Source organism: Neoarius graeffei, chromosome 9, assembly GCF_027579695.1.
Source record: "Neoarius graeffei isolate fNeoGra1 chromosome 9, fNeoGra1.pri, whole genome shotgun sequence".
Classification (NCBI taxonomy): Eukaryota; Metazoa; Chordata; class Actinopteri; order Siluriformes; family Ariidae; genus Neoarius; species Neoarius graeffei.
This window is the reverse complement of record NC_083577.1, coordinates 15167020-15184493: the sequence shown is the minus strand read 5'-3', so window position 1 is coordinate 15184493 and position 17474 is coordinate 15167020. Positions and strand designations below refer to the sequence as shown.

At 45.0% G+C, this 17474-nt stretch overlaps 1 protein-coding gene across 1 annotated transcript in view; it reads left to right on the top strand.

Moving 5' to 3' along the window:
* Positions 1-17474, top strand: part of LOC132891471 (E3 ubiquitin-protein ligase SH3RF3-like) — a 378551-nt gene that overhangs the window by 332030 nt on the left and 29047 nt on the right. The window contains exons 7-9 of the mRNA XM_060929049.1: positions 1322-1572; positions 5127-5308; positions 6393-6775. Coding sequence (XP_060785032.1) covers positions 1322-1572; positions 5127-5308; positions 6393-6775 — 816 coding nt within the window. The remainder of the gene's footprint in view (positions 1-1321; positions 1573-5126; positions 5309-6392; positions 6776-17474) is intronic.

The window sequence follows — 17474 nt, the reverse complement described above, 5'->3', positions numbered from 1 at the left end:
CAGAGATGAATTGAAAAGCCATGGTGTAACACTCAATGCTATACTGGCAATCAATAATTATTGCTTAAAGAGTAGAACTGCCTCTCATTTAATATTATTATAATTAGGGTTATGAGCAATTTTCACCAGATTTAGAAGTATTTTTTTATTTAGCCAACAAATGAAAGTTAACCACAGATCATGCATTATTGCAAGTGCTCATGAAAAGGAGAGTTAATGGAAGTCAACAAATACTTTAACATCTCTCTCACACCCACAAACACACACACACTTTAAATAGATGATCCACCATGCTGCAGGGTCATCTCTCTAGCCGCTTTATCCTTCTACAGGGTCGCAGGCAAGCTGGAGCCTATCCCAGCTGACTACGGGCGAAAGGCGGGGTACACCCTGGACAAGTCGCCAGGTCATCACAGGGCTGACACATAGACACAGACAACCATTCACACCTACGGTCAATTTAGAGTCACCAGTTAACCTAACCTGCATGTCTTTGGACTGTGGGGGAAACCGGAGCACCCAGAGGAAACCCACGCGGACACGGGGAGAACATGCAAACTCCACACAGAAAGGCCCTCGCCGGCCCCGGGGCTCGAACCCAGGACCTTCTTGCTGTGAGGCGACAGCGCTAACCACTACACCACCGTGCCACCCATGCTGCAGGGTCTTTTTTGTAATCAGTCTCTTAAATACTTTTCATTGTTGCACCCTGAAGGAGTCAGGCTTCATTTCAGAACTGTTTAATGTGTATAATGTGTATACACACACACACACACACACAATAGTTCTCCTGTTGTGGCAAGAAATCTTGGGATATCTTGGCGGCACCATCAATAAGTCTGTCTCTACAACAGACGATTCATATGCAGATCTGATTTAAAATATTGCTTGTTGAAGCACTGTGTGTGGTGTGTGTGTGTGTTGAAAAACTGAAGGATCCTGATTAGAGACATAGTAAAAGCATTCACTGTATCATTCGAAACATTCTCAGGAGAACTGAGGGAATTGTTTTTGGCCCATCAGTCACAGCACCACTGTGTAGTCTTTGCTTTCCTCTGGTGTTTTTGGCTTGATGTGTCTCCAGACGGGTGGTAGTTGTGTGATAAGTAAACATCTAGGTAACAGCTTGACCTAGATCATTGATTGTATGAGGAGAAAAATGGTGTGCAACTCCTAAAAATGATTAGCTAACTTCATCAGCTACATACAGAAACAGTAAATTCAGACGTCTCTTTGTTGCACAGCTATGTAGAAAATGAACGATGTCGCTTGCTACTGTGAATGTCAAACAGCCATGATGTGTGTATGTGTGTGGTTACAGAGCACCGTTTGCAGTTGGCCAATCACGTGCTTGCATTCCCGGATCAGTGATTAAGCCGGTTCCTTGTTCTCCTGGATCGCCCCGCCCCTCCAGTCCAGTCTTGATTGGCCCTGCTTCTCGTGCTGTCCCTCACATGACCACAAACCCTCCACCTTCACTGGTAACAAGCCACGCCCCTTCACTGACCTCAAGTCCTGCCTCCTCCCCTCACCTGAAGAATTGTCTGCGAATATGCAGCCAGCCACAGTTGGGTGCGTACAATTTTATTTTATTTTATTTAGCTACTAGTACTTTTATAATAATCTCGTGTGAGTGTGTGAAATTGTTTGCAGAAATTAAATGGCTTCTCTCTCTTTCGTGTATCGTCATCATAATGTCCAGCTTTGTGTCGTGTAGCCATGCCCTCGTCTCAGGTCCTACTCAGAAGAGGCCCTCCTCTGAAGGTGGTCTATACAAGGGACAAGCGGTGATTATGTGGTTGGCAGTCTGCTCATGCTCCCCGCACTCACATGCTGCACTGTCTGTTAGGCCCCACTTTTTCATAGAGGCTTTGAAGCAGCCAACCCCGGTGCATAGGCAATTCAGGAGTCCATTGCCGGCACGGTAGGTCTTCTCCTTCAGTGCCATCTCCAGGATCCTGGATGTAGTGGTGTATACATGTCTGACCTGCCGAATTCCATGCCACCGCCAGCCAGGCTTTAGTTGACCGGTCCTCCGGAATAGAAGTGAGCATCTCTTGGGCCGCCAAGTTGTATGGGTGTCGGGACTTGAGTCTGCTTGGAGGTGTTGCCATGGTTGTGGTGTTATGGAGGAGGTGCCAATCATATTCCTGGGCTTTCCTTGCCAGGGCGGCAGCCTCTCGCCGTAGGCTGGCTGGCGCAATTCTTGCTAGGACTGGCAGGTAGGACACGGGGGTGGGTTTCAAGCAGCCAGTTATGATCCTCAGGGCATTGTTAATGGCAGCATCCACCATCTTGGTGTGTGGGCTTCTGCTCCAGGTTGGGGCACAGTACTCGGCAGCAGAAAGGACGAGGGCTTGTGTGGAGATAAGTAATACCTTTGCGGAGGCACCCCAGCTCGTACCAGCGAGGCGACGGATGAGTGAGACCCTTGAGGTTACTTTGGCCCTCACTTCCTCGAGATGTTGTTTATACGACAAAGACCTGTCCAGGCGTACGCCAAGGTACTTTGGGGCCTGTTGGAACTTCAGGGGTTTGCTGTTCACTGAAATCTCCAGCTCCCTTGTCGCTTCCTTGTTGCAGAGGTGGAATGCTGCGGACACCGTCTTCCCAATGCTGAGCTGCAGGCGCCAATGCTGGTTTAGGCCCTCTTCCACTGCCTTCCATGTTGGTTGTTGCAGCATAATGGCTAGGTCGTCTGCATACCCGTACCTTCTGGATGTTGTTGCAGGTAGGTCAAGGATGTATATATTGAAGAGCATTGGTGAAAGAACAGACCCTTGTGGGACCCCGTTTCTCAGCCTCCTGAGCCTGCTACGCTGTCCGTCACTGGTCTGGAGGATGAAGCTGTGGTTCGACAGCATCTCCATGATGAAATTGACTATATGACGGTCCGGGATGGTTCTCAGCAGCTTCAGGTGGAGTCCGTGGTGCCACACGGTGTCATAGGCAGCGGTCAGGTCCAGTAGGACAACCCCTGCTTTTGCTTTGGCCTGGAAGCTGTCCTCAAGGTCTTGTGTGAGCAGGGTTACTTGGTCCACCATTGACCTGCCCTGACAGAAACCAGCCTGTTCCCTCAGAAGCTGTGGGTCTACTACAGGTTCAATACGGCTGTGAATCATCCTCTCCAAGATTTTAAAAGGAATGCAGAGCAGCGAGATTGGCCTGTAGGCCTTGGGGTCATCCGGGGGTTTGTTGTGTTTCAACAGGGCTATGACAGCTGCCCGTCTCCATGTCCTTGGGAGTTTGGACTTTTGGAGGCACGCCGAGAAGGATGCGCACAACCAGGCAGATGTTGTTTCACTCTGGTGGATCACAAACTCTGAATGGATGTTGTCGGGGCCTGGTGCCTTGCCTTGTTTGAGTTTGGATATGGCATCCCTGAGCTTGGTTGATGTAAATTTCCCTGACAGGTTGGCATTAACACTGGCCACCCTGGAGAGGGCAGATACCTCGCAAGATGTTAGGTGGGCAAAGTTTGCCCTGGGAATCTGCACCTGGGAAGCGGCCATTTTTTAGGAGTTGGGCTGTGACGGCGTTTGCTGTCACCGGGCACTTAGGGGGTGTTGTGCTTCTACCTGAGAGCTGATTAATGGTCTGCCACGCCTTACGGCTGGAATGAGTGAAGTCAATCGACTCGACGACCTCCATCCATCTGGCCCTGTGGGTGACATCCAGCTTCTCAAGAAGTGCCGTTGCATCCACTTCAGCTCTTGATCCAGCCTGCTGGTGGGCTCGCAGGAGGTAGTTACACTCTTCGTCCCAACCTGGGATGTGGTTTTTGTTATAGCCTCGTGGGATAGATTTTTTTGCTGCCCCTATCAGCACTTCGCAGTAGATGCCGCATACGCGGCCTACATCAGGAGTGTCTGGGTCCGGAAGACTGGTGGATGTTCTCTCAGTCTCTGCAGCAAATGCATGCCAGTTGGCCTTCCAGAAGTTCCACCTCCTGACAGGTTTCCCCGAGACTGGCTGCACCAGTGATGGAATTCCGATGACAGACGGTCGGTGGTGTGATCGGGGGAACCTGTCAATGACCCTTCTCTCTGGCATCGGGTCATTACTGTGGAACCCAGCAAAGGCGAGGTCTGGGTTGGTGAATGTGTTCCATCTGGAGGAGTAGAAGGTTGGTGGTTCTTTGGGGTCAAACAGGAGCCAGGCATTGGCGGTGGAGGCCCACTCGCTCAGTGTCTCACCATCTGGTGTTGTATGGGTGTAACCCCAATCGGTGTTCTGGCAGTTGAAATCCCCGGCTTAGATGGCAGGTGCCGGGGCAATCGGGAGGTCTGATGTGGACAGTACTGATGGTGGGGGCTTGTACACATTCACAACCTTTGTTGTCTATATCCTCGTGGACATCCACTCGAGGCTGGAGCCTGGTGGAGATTAGCCTGTGGCTGTCCAGCTGAGGTCAGACCTAACAAAGGTGGCCATCCCATGCTGCCTACTGAGGATGGAGCTGGCAAGGTGGAACCCGGGCAACCTGAGGAAGTCTGCTTTTTCACAGTGTGTCTCCTGAAGGAGGACGGCTGCGACTTCGTGGGAGTTGGTGAGGTGGCGTATGATGTCCAGTTTGGCGGTGGTGAAGCCCTTGACATTCAGCTGAAACACTAACATATCCTGACGCTTGATGGTCGGGATGGCTGCCCGCCCTGACGTGAGCTTGCGTCCCCCCGACCTCTTGCGCCCTGGTCTGGCAGCGTGACGATTTGGTGGCGACATTAGTTTCATGAGCTGGTCTTTCACCATTTCTCATTACTTGCAGGAGAGGCCGTGTGGAGGCTGTCATCTTCTCTCCCATTAAATGGCTTAATTTGTGAACACTGATTTTTCATTTTGACATATTTCGAGGGAGGAGTTCAAAACCATATATATCACAGAAAATCATAAATAAATATCAGTAAATCACATGGAATTTATTTTTTATTTTGATTTTTTGACTGACTCAAAGTTTCCTTTAAACACAGAATTGTTATTATTTTAATGTTTTACCGCTTATCTAATAAAGTCTAATAAATTATTTTTGGAATGGCCAAAGATGTAGTCTACAATTGATACCTAAATTAGTTAAGTTAGTACAAATTAACCCATCTCTCTCTTTCTCTCTCTCTCTCTCTCTCTCTCAGGAGGCAGTCCTCACTCCTCCCCCTCTCGATCCCCCACCTCTCTGTGTACCCGCCCTACAATGATCTCATCACCTCAGGTTCACCCAGTTAGCTCACTCAACTTGGGCCTCACCCACCTGAATGGGGTGGAGCCTCCGGAATGTCCATCATCACCCAAGATGGAGGAAAAGAAAGCCGAGAAGGTGGGTGGACGTCTGTCGTCAGTTTAGAGTTCTGTCCTGTCCTGAAGCGTCAATATTCACCTCACCCTGTGGACTTGCATTGTACAGTTTGTATAGAACCCCTTCGGACACAAGGAAAAATGCTATGGAACTTCATGTGTACAATTGTACACATTATGTTCGAAGGAGTTAAACACGAGACTCTAATTTATCACACCGTATCTGTTTGGTTCTTTTGAACAATCTGTGTTATTTAAGAAAACAGTGAACAATTGTGAATCATTCCCCGATCAAAAAGCAGTTACATTACAAGTAGCTTGTTCTTAAGCAACATAGTAGCAACATTCAAGAAAATATAAATATAACATGTCACGAGTAAATAAGCTAATTCATCTATTATTATTATTATTACACCATCCCCTTATTTAAACCTGAAATGGTGGAAATGCTCATTTTCCTGTCTGTTTTTAGGCTGTTGCTTTTGGATGATTTAAATCATTTATTGTGATTTTTTTTTAATGGTAAATATCAATATCTTACACAAAACTACTTACTGTTCATATGGTCTTGTTTTGTGTATATAGCATCTACACTGTGTATATGTGTATGCAATACTAGATCACAGCCAAGTTTAGCTATACAGGCGAGAGCGGTGAGATTCTGGCACATGCTGTGTCTAATACATCTGTGTGGTTCATTATGCAGCATTAATTGGCTCCGATTTACACACACACACACACACACAGGAGATGGTTTCTCAGATTTCTCAGCTTTCAAAAGAATTCTGGAAAAAAGAGTTTTAAAAAAGTGAGAAATGAAAGGTTAATCTTGTAACAGTGGCTTGACGGCTGACAGTGTAGCTACTGTCCTTTACTGTCTTGAAAATCTAGTAAAGGTTAACATCAACAGAACGAAGCTTATAGCAAGAAACAAGGACAACAAACACTCAGAGTTGATGTATTTTTTGCAAAAGGTAAGCATGTGCATGGAATGACTCCACTGGTTGTAGATGTAGAACTGGATGCATAAGCATTTATTTTCCTGTCTGAGTAAATGTTGAGTGCGATGTCTATTTCTCTGTCTCTTCCTTTTTCTTTTCCTCTAGAAAGAAAAAAAGAGTGGTGTCCTCCTCAAGCTGCTGAAGAAGAAATCTCGCTCGCCACCTTCCTCATCTCCGACTCACGACCCTACTTCCTCTTCCACGTCGGCGTCCTCCTCATCCTCCACTTCCTCCTCCTCTTCTGCAGCCATTCACGGGGCCACAGCGGCAGATTTTCAGGTGTTTAGCCGCGCTGGGTCATGTCCTATTGAGAGCGACCTGCAGGGAGCCGCGGGCATCGAACCTCTGAACAGGAAGTGTGGCTCTCTCGACCTTGACCTGGTACCACGCCAGCCATTCCCCCCCCCCACATCCTCTTCCTCATCCTCCACTTCCTGTTCCGCGATGCTGGCCATCCGTCCTGAACCCAAACCTTTATCACGTGAGAGGTAGGTTATCATTGATCAATAGAGTAAAAAATTATTATTCAAGAGCATATTATAACATTTCAAAAAAGGAGACATCTGTTGTAAATCCACTGTTTAGCTGTGTGAGAAATCCTCATGCATGCTGGTTTGCTGACCATCATTGTGGATGAATGTTAACCTGCATCACATGACAGGAGTGGAACCCATTGTGGTCCATCTGAGGATTTGACATACTGAGATGCTTTTCTACTCACCACAGTTGTACAAAGTGGTTATTTGAGTTACCATAGACTTCCTTTCAGCTCAAGCCTGCATAGCCATTCACCTCTGACCTTCTCATCAACAAGGGGTTTCCACCTTCTGGATGTTTAAGTTTTTTGCAACATTCTGTTTAAATTTTAGAGACTGTTTGTGAACAGGCCAACCATTTCTGAACTGCTCAAACTGGAACCATGAAGCACCACAATACCACATGAATGAGCAGGTGTAAAGGTGTTTCTAAATGTGTAAAGGTGTTCCAGAACAATGTAATTCCCTCGCCTGCTTTGGAGTAAGCGGGGTGAGGTATTGTTTTTGGTCAGGTTTCTTTGTTTTTTTTGTTAGCAACGTTACGGGAAAACGGCTGGACCAATCATCATGAAACTTTCAGGATAGATGGCTATTGGTCTCAAATATGACCTCCAACATTGGTCATCCAGTCAAGGTCACCAAAAAGGTCAAAAAAGGTCTTTTTTTCACGATATCTTCCTTCATATTCATCATATTTACTTCAACCCAATTCCAAAATGTTCATCTTGATACACTACAACCCCGATTCCAAAAAAGTTGGGACAAAGTACAAATTGTAAATAAAAACGGAATGCAATAATTTACAAATCTCAAAAACTGATATTATATTCACAACAGAACATAGACAACATATCAAATGTCGAAAGTGAGACATTTTGAAATTTCATGCCAAATATTGGCTCATTTGAAATTTCATGACAGCAACACATCTCAAAAAAGTTGGGACAGGGGCAATAAGAGGCTGGAAAAGTTAAAGGTACACAAAAGGAACAGCTGGAGGACCAAATTGCAACTCATTAGGTCAATTGGCAATAGGTCATTAACATGACTGGGTATAAAACTTGGAGTGGCGGCAGCTCTCAGAACTAAAGATGGGAAGAGGATCACCAATCCCCCTAATTCTGCGCCAACAAATAGTGGAGCAATATCAGAAAGGAGTTTGACAGTGTAAAATTGCAAAGAGTTTGAACATATCATTATCTACAGTACATGATATCATCAAAAGATTCAGAGAATCTGGAAGAATCTCTGTGCGTAAGGGTCAAGGCCAGAAAACCATACTGGGTGCCCATGATCTTCGGGCCCTTAGACGGTACTGCATCACATACAGGCATGCTTCTGTATTGGAAATCACAAAATGGGCTCAGGAATATTTCCAGAGAACATTATCTGTGAACACAATTCACCGTGCCATCCGCCATTGCCAGCTAAAACTCTATAGTTCAAAGAAGAAGCCGTATCTAAACATGATCCAGAAGCGCAGACGTCTTCTCTGGGCCAAGGCTCATTTAAAATGGACTGTGGCAAAGTGGAAAACTGTTCTGTGGTCAGATGAATCAAAATTTGAAGTTCTTTATGGAAATCAAGGACGCCATGTCATTTGGACTAAAGAGAAGAAGGACGACCCAAGTTATCAGCGCTCAGTTCAGAAGCCTGCATCTCTGATGGTATGGGGCTGCATTAGTGTGTGTGGCATGGGCAGCTTACACATCTGGAAAGACACCATCAATGCTGAAAGGTATATCCAGGTTCTAGAGCAACATACTGGTATGCTCCCATCCAGACGATGTCTCTTTCAGGGAAGACCTTGCATTTTCCAACATGACAATGCCAAACCACATACTGCATCAATTACAGCATCATGGCTGCGTAGAAGAAGGGTCCAGGTACTGAACTGGCCAGCCTGCAGTCCAGATCTTTCACCCATAGAAAACATTTGGCGCATCATAAAACGGAAGATACGACAAAAAAGACCTAAGACAGTTGAGCAACTAGCATCCTACATTAGACAAGAATGGGTTAACATTCCTATCCCTAAACTTGAGCAACTTGTCTCCTCAGTCCCCAGATGTTTACAGACTGTTGTAAAGAGAAAAGGGGATGTCTCACAGTGGTAAACATGGCCTTGTCCCAACTTTTTTGAGATGTGTTGTCATGAAATTTAAAATCACCTAATTTTTCTCTTTAAATGCTAAATTTTCTCAGTTTAAACATTTGATATGTCATCTATGTTCTATTCTGAATAAAATATGGAATTTTGAAACTTCCACATCATTGTATTCCATTTTTATTTACAATTTGTACTTTTTCCCAACTTTTTTTGGAATCGGGGTTTTACATGATGGGGTATCTCTCATAGTTTTCTTAGCGATTGAGGGTCAAATGTCAGGGGGTCAAGGTCATTGCTAAAATTTGCATATTTTCCATTATAACTCGAAAACGGCCAGAGATGTTTATCATTACTAATTACTTTAAAATGCTAAAAGATTTATTATACTAAAATTACACTAGACCATTACTCTGAAAGACATTAAAGAAATGGGAAAAAGGTAAGATAGCAAAAACCAACACTAACCCTCAGGCACACAAGACAAGGCGTCTGCCATGATGTTATCAGAGCCTCTGATGTGCCTAATGGATAACTTATAAGGTTGAAGGAAGAGTGCCCAACGCATAAGGCGTTGGTTGGAAGTTTGGAGTGAAGAAAGAAAAATCAAAGGGTTGTGATCAGAATAAACAGTAAGTGGGTGCACACCACCACCAACATAAACTTCAAAATACTGGAGGGCCCAGATAACGGCAAAAGCCTCCTTTTCGATCGTTGAATAGTTAAACTGATAACGATTGAATTTCCTTGAGAAGTAACAGACTGGTCTATCAATGCCATTTGAGTCTTTCTGTAAGAGGACTGCACCCGCCCCAACCTGACTGGCATCCACCTGTAGCTGGAACAGTTCATCCAGCTTTGGGGCCACCAAGACTGGTGCAGAACTCAACAGCACTTTTGCATTCTCAAAAGCCTGCTGACATTCAGCAGTCCACTGAAACTTCACTGAACTTTTAAGCAAATTAGTTAATGGTGCTACAACAGAGGAGAAATTGCAACAAAAACTTCTATAATACCCAGTCATTCCTAAGAAGCTCATAAGTTCCTTCCTGGTTACTGGAGGTAGAAACTTGTCTATTGCCAAGACCTTGGCCCTGACTGGACACACCTGGCCTTGGCCCAAGACCTTACCCAGATACTCAACAGTGGCCCTGGCAAATTCACATTTGGCTAAATTCACTGTGAGGGTTGCTGCCACCAACCGCTCAAACAGTGAACGAATACATGAGAGGTGGATTTCCCACGTATCAGCATCACACACCACATCATCTATATATACAGCGCACCCCTCCAGTCCTGCAATGACTCGGTTCATGAGCCACTGGAAACTGGAGGGGGCGTTGCGCAATCCAAAAGACATGCGTGTGTAAGAATAAAGTCCAGGAGGTGTAATGAAGGATGAAACTTCTTGTGCCCTAGGAGTTAAAGGAACCTGATAATAACCCTTCAGTAAATCAAATTTGCTTACAAAACGCGATGCACCCACTTGATCGACACAATCCTCTATACGAGGTAAAGGATAAGAGTCTGGCTTAGTCACCGCATTTACTGTCCTGTAATCAGTGCAGAATCTAAAGGTGTTGTCAAATTTTTTCACAAACCAACATGGTGATGACCAACTCGAGTAAGATGGTTTAGCAAGCCCATTATCAAGAAGGTACTGGACACTATCATCTAAACTCTTATGCTTATCAGGAGCAACATGGTAGAACCTCTGACGTATAGGATTTGCATCACCAACATCAATGTCGTGTTCGATCAAGCTAGTGCAGGTAGGTGTATCAGAAAATAAACATGAAAATCAGAAATTAAAAACTTTACTTCCTCACGCTGTTGCAACTCCAAATGACCAAAAAGACCATCCAAATCCGCTAATGTTTCGGAATTGTTAAGACGTGCATGCAAGATTGAGGAGTCGGGCGCGTGCACACCATCCTCCGCTGTCACCGGAGAGGCCTGAGGTGCGCCCTCAACTGCAACCAGACCAACAGCTCTCACCTCAGCCTTCTTCTCCTCCTTAACTGAAGAGAAATATGGCTTTATTAAATTGACATGGCAAAGTTGTATAGCTTTTCTACGTTCTGGAGTAGCGACCACATAATTAACATCCGAAACCTGCCGAACAACAGTGTATGGACCAGAATATTTTGCTCCGAAATGAGAACCAGGAAGGGGCAAAAGAGCAATAACTTGATCCCCAGAGCTAAAGACCCGCACCTCAGCCTTGAGATCATAATTACATTTCATTTTCTTCTGAGCTCCAGTCAAATTTTCACTGGCTTTTTTCCACGCTAAAAACAGCCTACGTCTGAAACCATGGACATATTTGGCCAAATTCTTAGGAGGGTCAGACGTGTCTAAGTCACTTGCCAAGACAGACAACGAAGTGCACACTTTGTGGCCAAACACCAACTCATTGGGGCTAAAGCCTGTGCTTTCCTGCACAACCCCTCGAGCCGCCAGTAATAACCACGGTAAACCGTCTTCCCACTCACGTTTCATCTCCACACAATACACACGGAGCAAAGACTTGAGAGTCGCGTGAAAAAGTTTGAGCGCGCCTTGGCTCTGAGCATGGTACGCAGAGCTTAAATTATGCTGAATTTGCAACTGCTTGAGCGCAGCAGCAAATATTCTTGATGTGAAATTAGACCTCCGATCACTTTGAATGATTTTAAGTATTCCAAAGATCGACATGAATTGCAATAAACACTTCACAACAGATTTTGTGGTGATGGTTCGGAGCGCATATACCGCGGGATAACGGGTAGCTTGACACATAACTGTGAACAAATAATTACAGCTAGATTTTGACTGTGGCAAAGGCCTTACACAGTCGATAATTAGATGTTCAAAGAGCGTGCCTACGGATGCAATGGGCTGTAGCGGTGCAGGTTTAATGACAACATTAGGTTTCCCAGCTATCTGACAGATGTGACAGGACTTCACAAAACGTGCAACATCCCTTTTAATTCGTGGCCAATAGAAGTGCTGCAACAAATGACTGTAGGTCTTTCTCACCCCAAAATGACCTGACATTTGCCCATGCGCTGTTGTTAATGCTACCTCCCGGTATTTCTCAGGCATCACCACCTGCACAACCTGATCTGCCACCTCAGAGTCTGCAGTTGGTGACCACCTTCGAAGCAACAAGTCATTCTGCACAAAGTAACCATGATCGAGATGATTGGCATCAGCAGTCAAATCAAAATATTTTTGCAAACTCTGATCATTTTTCTGGGCATTCACAATGTTCTCATGGGACTGAGGTGCCGGTAATTCGGGAATAAAAATCTGAGCTAAAGTGGTGTTGGATACCTCAGACGGTTCTGCAGCCCGCGCGTGCGCCATCACGCATGTCACAGTGCACGCTGTAAAAACCACTGGAAAATCCAAAATGCACTTATCTGGCTCAGCCGATGGTAAAGCCTCAGTCCTGACCACAGGCAGGGGTAAAACTTGATCAGGGAAAACACAATCATAAGCCAGATTATTTCCCACAATCAAATCAATTCCATCTATTGGCAAAGATGGACGCACCGCAATTAATGCTTCACCGTTCACAAAACCAGAAAACAACTGCTTTCTGTGCAACGGCACTGGAAAAGCCTGAAGCCCAATTCCCCGAATTAACACAACATTCCCAGTGTCAGATGTAGAAGAGAAAGGCAGGACTGACTGACATATGAAACTTTCAGACGCACCAGTATCGCGCAATATCTTCACTGGAACTCTGTGCAAGTCACCAACCAGCGAGACAAAACCCTCTGTGACAAACGGAACATAGTCCGCCATGTCGGCCACAGTTGTTTTGTCACGCTCATCATTTTGCACATTAACATTTTCGTTCTCGTTAAACACAGCACATTGTGACTGATGAACTGACTTTGATGGAATGAATGCACACACATCAGATTTTAAATTCGACCTATTCTGATGCGGAGCATGGATGGAGAACGTGCAGTGGCCCAATTTACCTCTCTCAGCACTCCTCTTTTTACGTTCATTCAACATTTTCATACAATCTCTTTTGAAGTGACCTGGCTCCAAACAAAAATGACATACAAACCTATTTTCTGCATTATGATTCTGAGCTTGATCAGAGTGTATTGGAGTGACTGAATCAAACATAGTGGGTGGATCAGCATTAATGCAATTAAAGCGCTGCCCTCTATGGTTATACTCTTGATGTGGCACAAAATCTCGCACCTGATTTTTATCGGTCAGAGCAAACCCATCTGAAAGAACAGCAGCCTCTGCTGCTGTTTTTACCTGGTGTTCATTAACATATGTGCAAATTCGATCAGGCAAAAGATTTTTAAATTGCTCTAAAATCAAGTCACGCAAAGTATCAAATGATTCAACGCCCTCAGCTGTAAGCCAATGATTGAAAAAACTAAAATCTCTAGCCAATTCCGCATATGTGTGATTATCGAATTTCCTCCATAAACGAAATCGTTGCCTATAAGCTTCAGGGATTAATTCATAACATTTCAACACTCCTTCCTTAACAAAAGAATAGTTTTTCCTTTCGGAAGGTGACAACGCAATAAAAGCTTGCTGCGAGCGCCCAATCAAAGCTGTTTGTAGCAGTAGTGTTTTATCTTCATCGCTCCACTCCTGATCAAGAGCTACATTTTCGAATAATGAAAAGAACACATCAGGATCTCATTCGTCAAACTTGGGAAGGAATTTAACCATATTAGCCAAGCCTGATGGTGAGGAGGCCCTTCCGAGTTTCCCCTTGGCTGCCAATTTAAGACGTTCTCGCTCTACTACACGACCCTGCTCTAGGTTTTTAATTCGTTCCAGTTCCAACTGATCTTTTTCCCATTCACTAGCCTCCAACCGTTTTTGTTCCATTAACAAGTTATGTTGCATTTTCAACAATTCTTTTTGTTGTTCAAATGCTAACTCCTTTGGCTTAACTGGTTGCATCTCTGGACTAACAGGGGTTTTCAATGAAGACGTTCCCTCACCTGCGTGCTCCCGCAAAATACCACCAGGCAGCACTTGCTTATCTTTTAAACAGTCAGAAATAAATACAAGAAGTTTGTCTTTCTTTGTGGACTTCAGCAATGTTAAGTCAATCACATAATGGTCAGCTACACTACACAACTGGTCTTTAGTTAAGGCTACCAACAAACTCTTGGATGGCGCTGCTAGAAAAGCCTCAAGCATGCTCATTTCCCAATATTTATCACTTAATGATCAACAACAAGAAAGAAAAAAAACCACACCAAACACTTCAAATAAATCAATCAATAACCATTGTCTTTCAGGTTAACTCTACCAACCATAACAACACAAAGTGGCTTGCAATACACGTAACCCAGTAACAGCAGAGCTCCCTCTAAACATTTACCCCGCACTAGATTAACTTATCTTCACACTGAGCCCAAGAACTGAGGATCAGCAAACCAAAAGATTCACTCAACAATACCGCTGGAGCCGAACTGCCCCGTAAAATGATCCAGCTCGGTAATCCACGGCGGTGCCCAAGGTCCAGGCTCCAGTGACACTGCGGCCTAACCCAAGCGCTACAGCGCTCTAGAATGGGGCTAACTTAAGCTCTACATGCTGATACCCAGCTACAGGATCGCAAAACACACTTTGCAAAAACAAGGAAAACAAAAATGGTTGGACTATATCCTCAATTCCGCTCAACTCTTCCCAACTCATATATTAACGTTACACTTACAAACGATGTAGATCTCCCACAACATAAACACAGCGAGAAGCCGGCAGGCCCAACTTACGTTCCATTCATTCATAAAGTTGCAACCAATGACGTAACCCTACACACTTCACACTCTACCATAGCCGTGGGAGTAGCCTAGTCAAAAATATGCCAGTTCAAAGTCTCTAGAGAAACTAAATTATCCTACAACAAAACTTCGGGATTAAAATGGCAAGACGAGACCCCAAAAATGTGGTGAAAGTCAGCATTGTGAAAGGTAATGTGTAAAAAGGTAAAGGGAGAGAGAGAATAAAAAAGGAAGCCACATGTACCATAGTCAGCCCTAGAAACAAGGGGCCAGAGCAGCCAAAGCCGGAGCAGGAAATGACCAACGAGCGTCCCAGGAGGAGGTGTTTAAAACCCCCTCCCAATGAGCTTCAATTAGCTGGCAAATTGGCCACCATAGCCCACACAGCCACGTTAACCAGCTCCCCCTGCAGCCTGGGAGCTGGAAGACCAGGCAACCATGTATACTATGTAGAGGAGGAATGAGACAGCCACAGCACAGCAGAGCCGGGCATAACATCAACATATAGGAAGTCTCATATGGGCTTTCATTTGGCACCATGACCTTTGACCTTGTTTGTTTGTGTGTGTCTGTCTGTTAACAATCTAGCATCTACGGTAGATGGTTGACTTCAAATTTTCTAGATTCATCTCATCTCATCTCATCTCATCTCATTATCTCTAGCCACTTTATCCTTCTACAGGGTCGCAGGCAAGCTGGAGCCTATCCCAGCTGACTATGGGCGAAAGGCGGGGTACACCCTGGACAAGTCGCCAGGTCATCACAGGGCTGTCACATAGACACAGACAACCATTCACACTCACATTCACACCTACAGTCAATTTAGAGTCACCAGTTAACCTAACCTGCATGTCTTTGGACTGTAGGGGAAACCGGAGCACCCGGAGGAAACCCACGCGGACACGGGGAGAACATGCAAACTCCGCACAGAAAGGCCCTCGCCGGCCACGGGGCTCGAACCCGGACCTTCTTGCTGTGAGGCGACAGTGCTAACCACTACACCACCGTGCCGCCCGGTCCGTAGATTACCTGATTAAATTTTGGGGGTAATTGGGTCAAGGTGAAGGTCAAGGTCACTGGAAAGGTCAACCTTTCGGTCAAAATAACCTATTATAACTCAAAAACGGTTGCCGATAGACAAATGTTTACTATCATGAGCATATAGGAACTCCCATATGGCCTTTCATTTGGCACCATGCTCTTTGACCTTGAGTGACCTTGAAATGTCAAGCTCAAGGTCATGGATTTTCATTGGACTATAACCTGACAGCTGATCTCATCTCATTATCTCTAGCCCCTTTATCCTTCTACAGGGTCGTAGGCAAGCTGGAGCCTATCCCAGCTGACTACGGGCGAAAGGCGGGGTACACCCTGGACAAGTCACCAGGTCATCACAGGGCTGACACATAGACACAGACAACCATTCACACTCACACCTACGGTCAATTTAGAGTCACCAGTTAACCTAACATACATGTCTTTGGACTGTGGGGGAAACCGGAGCACCCGGAGGAAACCCACGCGGACACGGGGAGAACATGCAAACTCCACACAGAAAGGCCCTCGCCGGCCCCGGGGCTCGAACCCAGGACCTTCTTGCTGTGAGGCGACAGCGCTAACCACTACACCACCGTGCCGCCCCCCTGACAGCTGATGATTGAGAAATATTACCATTATCAACACATAGGTATAAAACAATTGTTGACAACCCACTGAGAGCAGACACATTGTTGTAATGGTGCATTCAGTACAGTAGGGTTCAAAAGTCCTTGTTAGCTTACTGAACTAGCAAAAAAAAAAAGTTCAAAACAGTGCAGTGAAATGCACCTAGTTATGTGTGTTTATCCTAACACAAAAGAGTCTGCAAACAGGGAGTTGCACTATGCATACAGCCACTCTCCGATGACCTGGGGCCTAGTCTTCTCTAAAGTTCCTTATAAATTCTGCCATAGCAGGCTTTCAGAAAGTCTGTTTAAGTCTGAGCTCAAGCAGAATTGTTTTCAGTGTGTGTTTCCGTACCATGCATCAGTTTAATGCCACTAACAGTTGCTCCAATATAAAACACCATCAATTTTAAAGTCACCAGTATTATTCAAATATCATTGTTTTTTATGAATGTGTATTTTTTGTAATCTCATGTCTCCTGGAGAGGTCATAGATATCAATAAAATCCATTGTCATTCATTCATTCAAATTCATTCATTGTCAATAAGGCAACATTTTGCAGAGGCACCACAAAAAAATGACATTACTTCAACATATACCTAAAAACATGGAATTCCTGATTTTCTGTATTAAAAGACAAACCAAAATAATAAATACCAAGTGACACGATTGGTCCAACGAGGACAGAGAAAAGAGTCTGTGCTGTCTTTTAGCACTCAAGTACATGCCTTAAAAAAAGATTTGATCAGACTGAAGCCCAACCCTGTCTGTCTCTCGCATCTGGATACCTCCAGAAAAGGAAAAGGTAGTTTAAAAAAAAACTCAACAGCAGGACTCCAGGAGTGGATTAGATTCGTTCTGACTTCCTGAAGGCTTTGGATATTGTGGAGGTTAGGGACAGTGCCTCTGGACTGGCAAACTGGTGGTTCCCATGTTTAATAAGGGAGACTGGAAGGTGTGCATCAACTTTAGGGGGATCACACTCTTCGGCCTCCCTGGGAAGGTCTATGCCAGGGTACTGGAAAGGAGGGTTCATCCGTTAGTCGAACCTCAGGTTCAGGAGGAACAATGCGGTTTTCATCCTTATTGTGGAACACTGAACTCTCTTCAG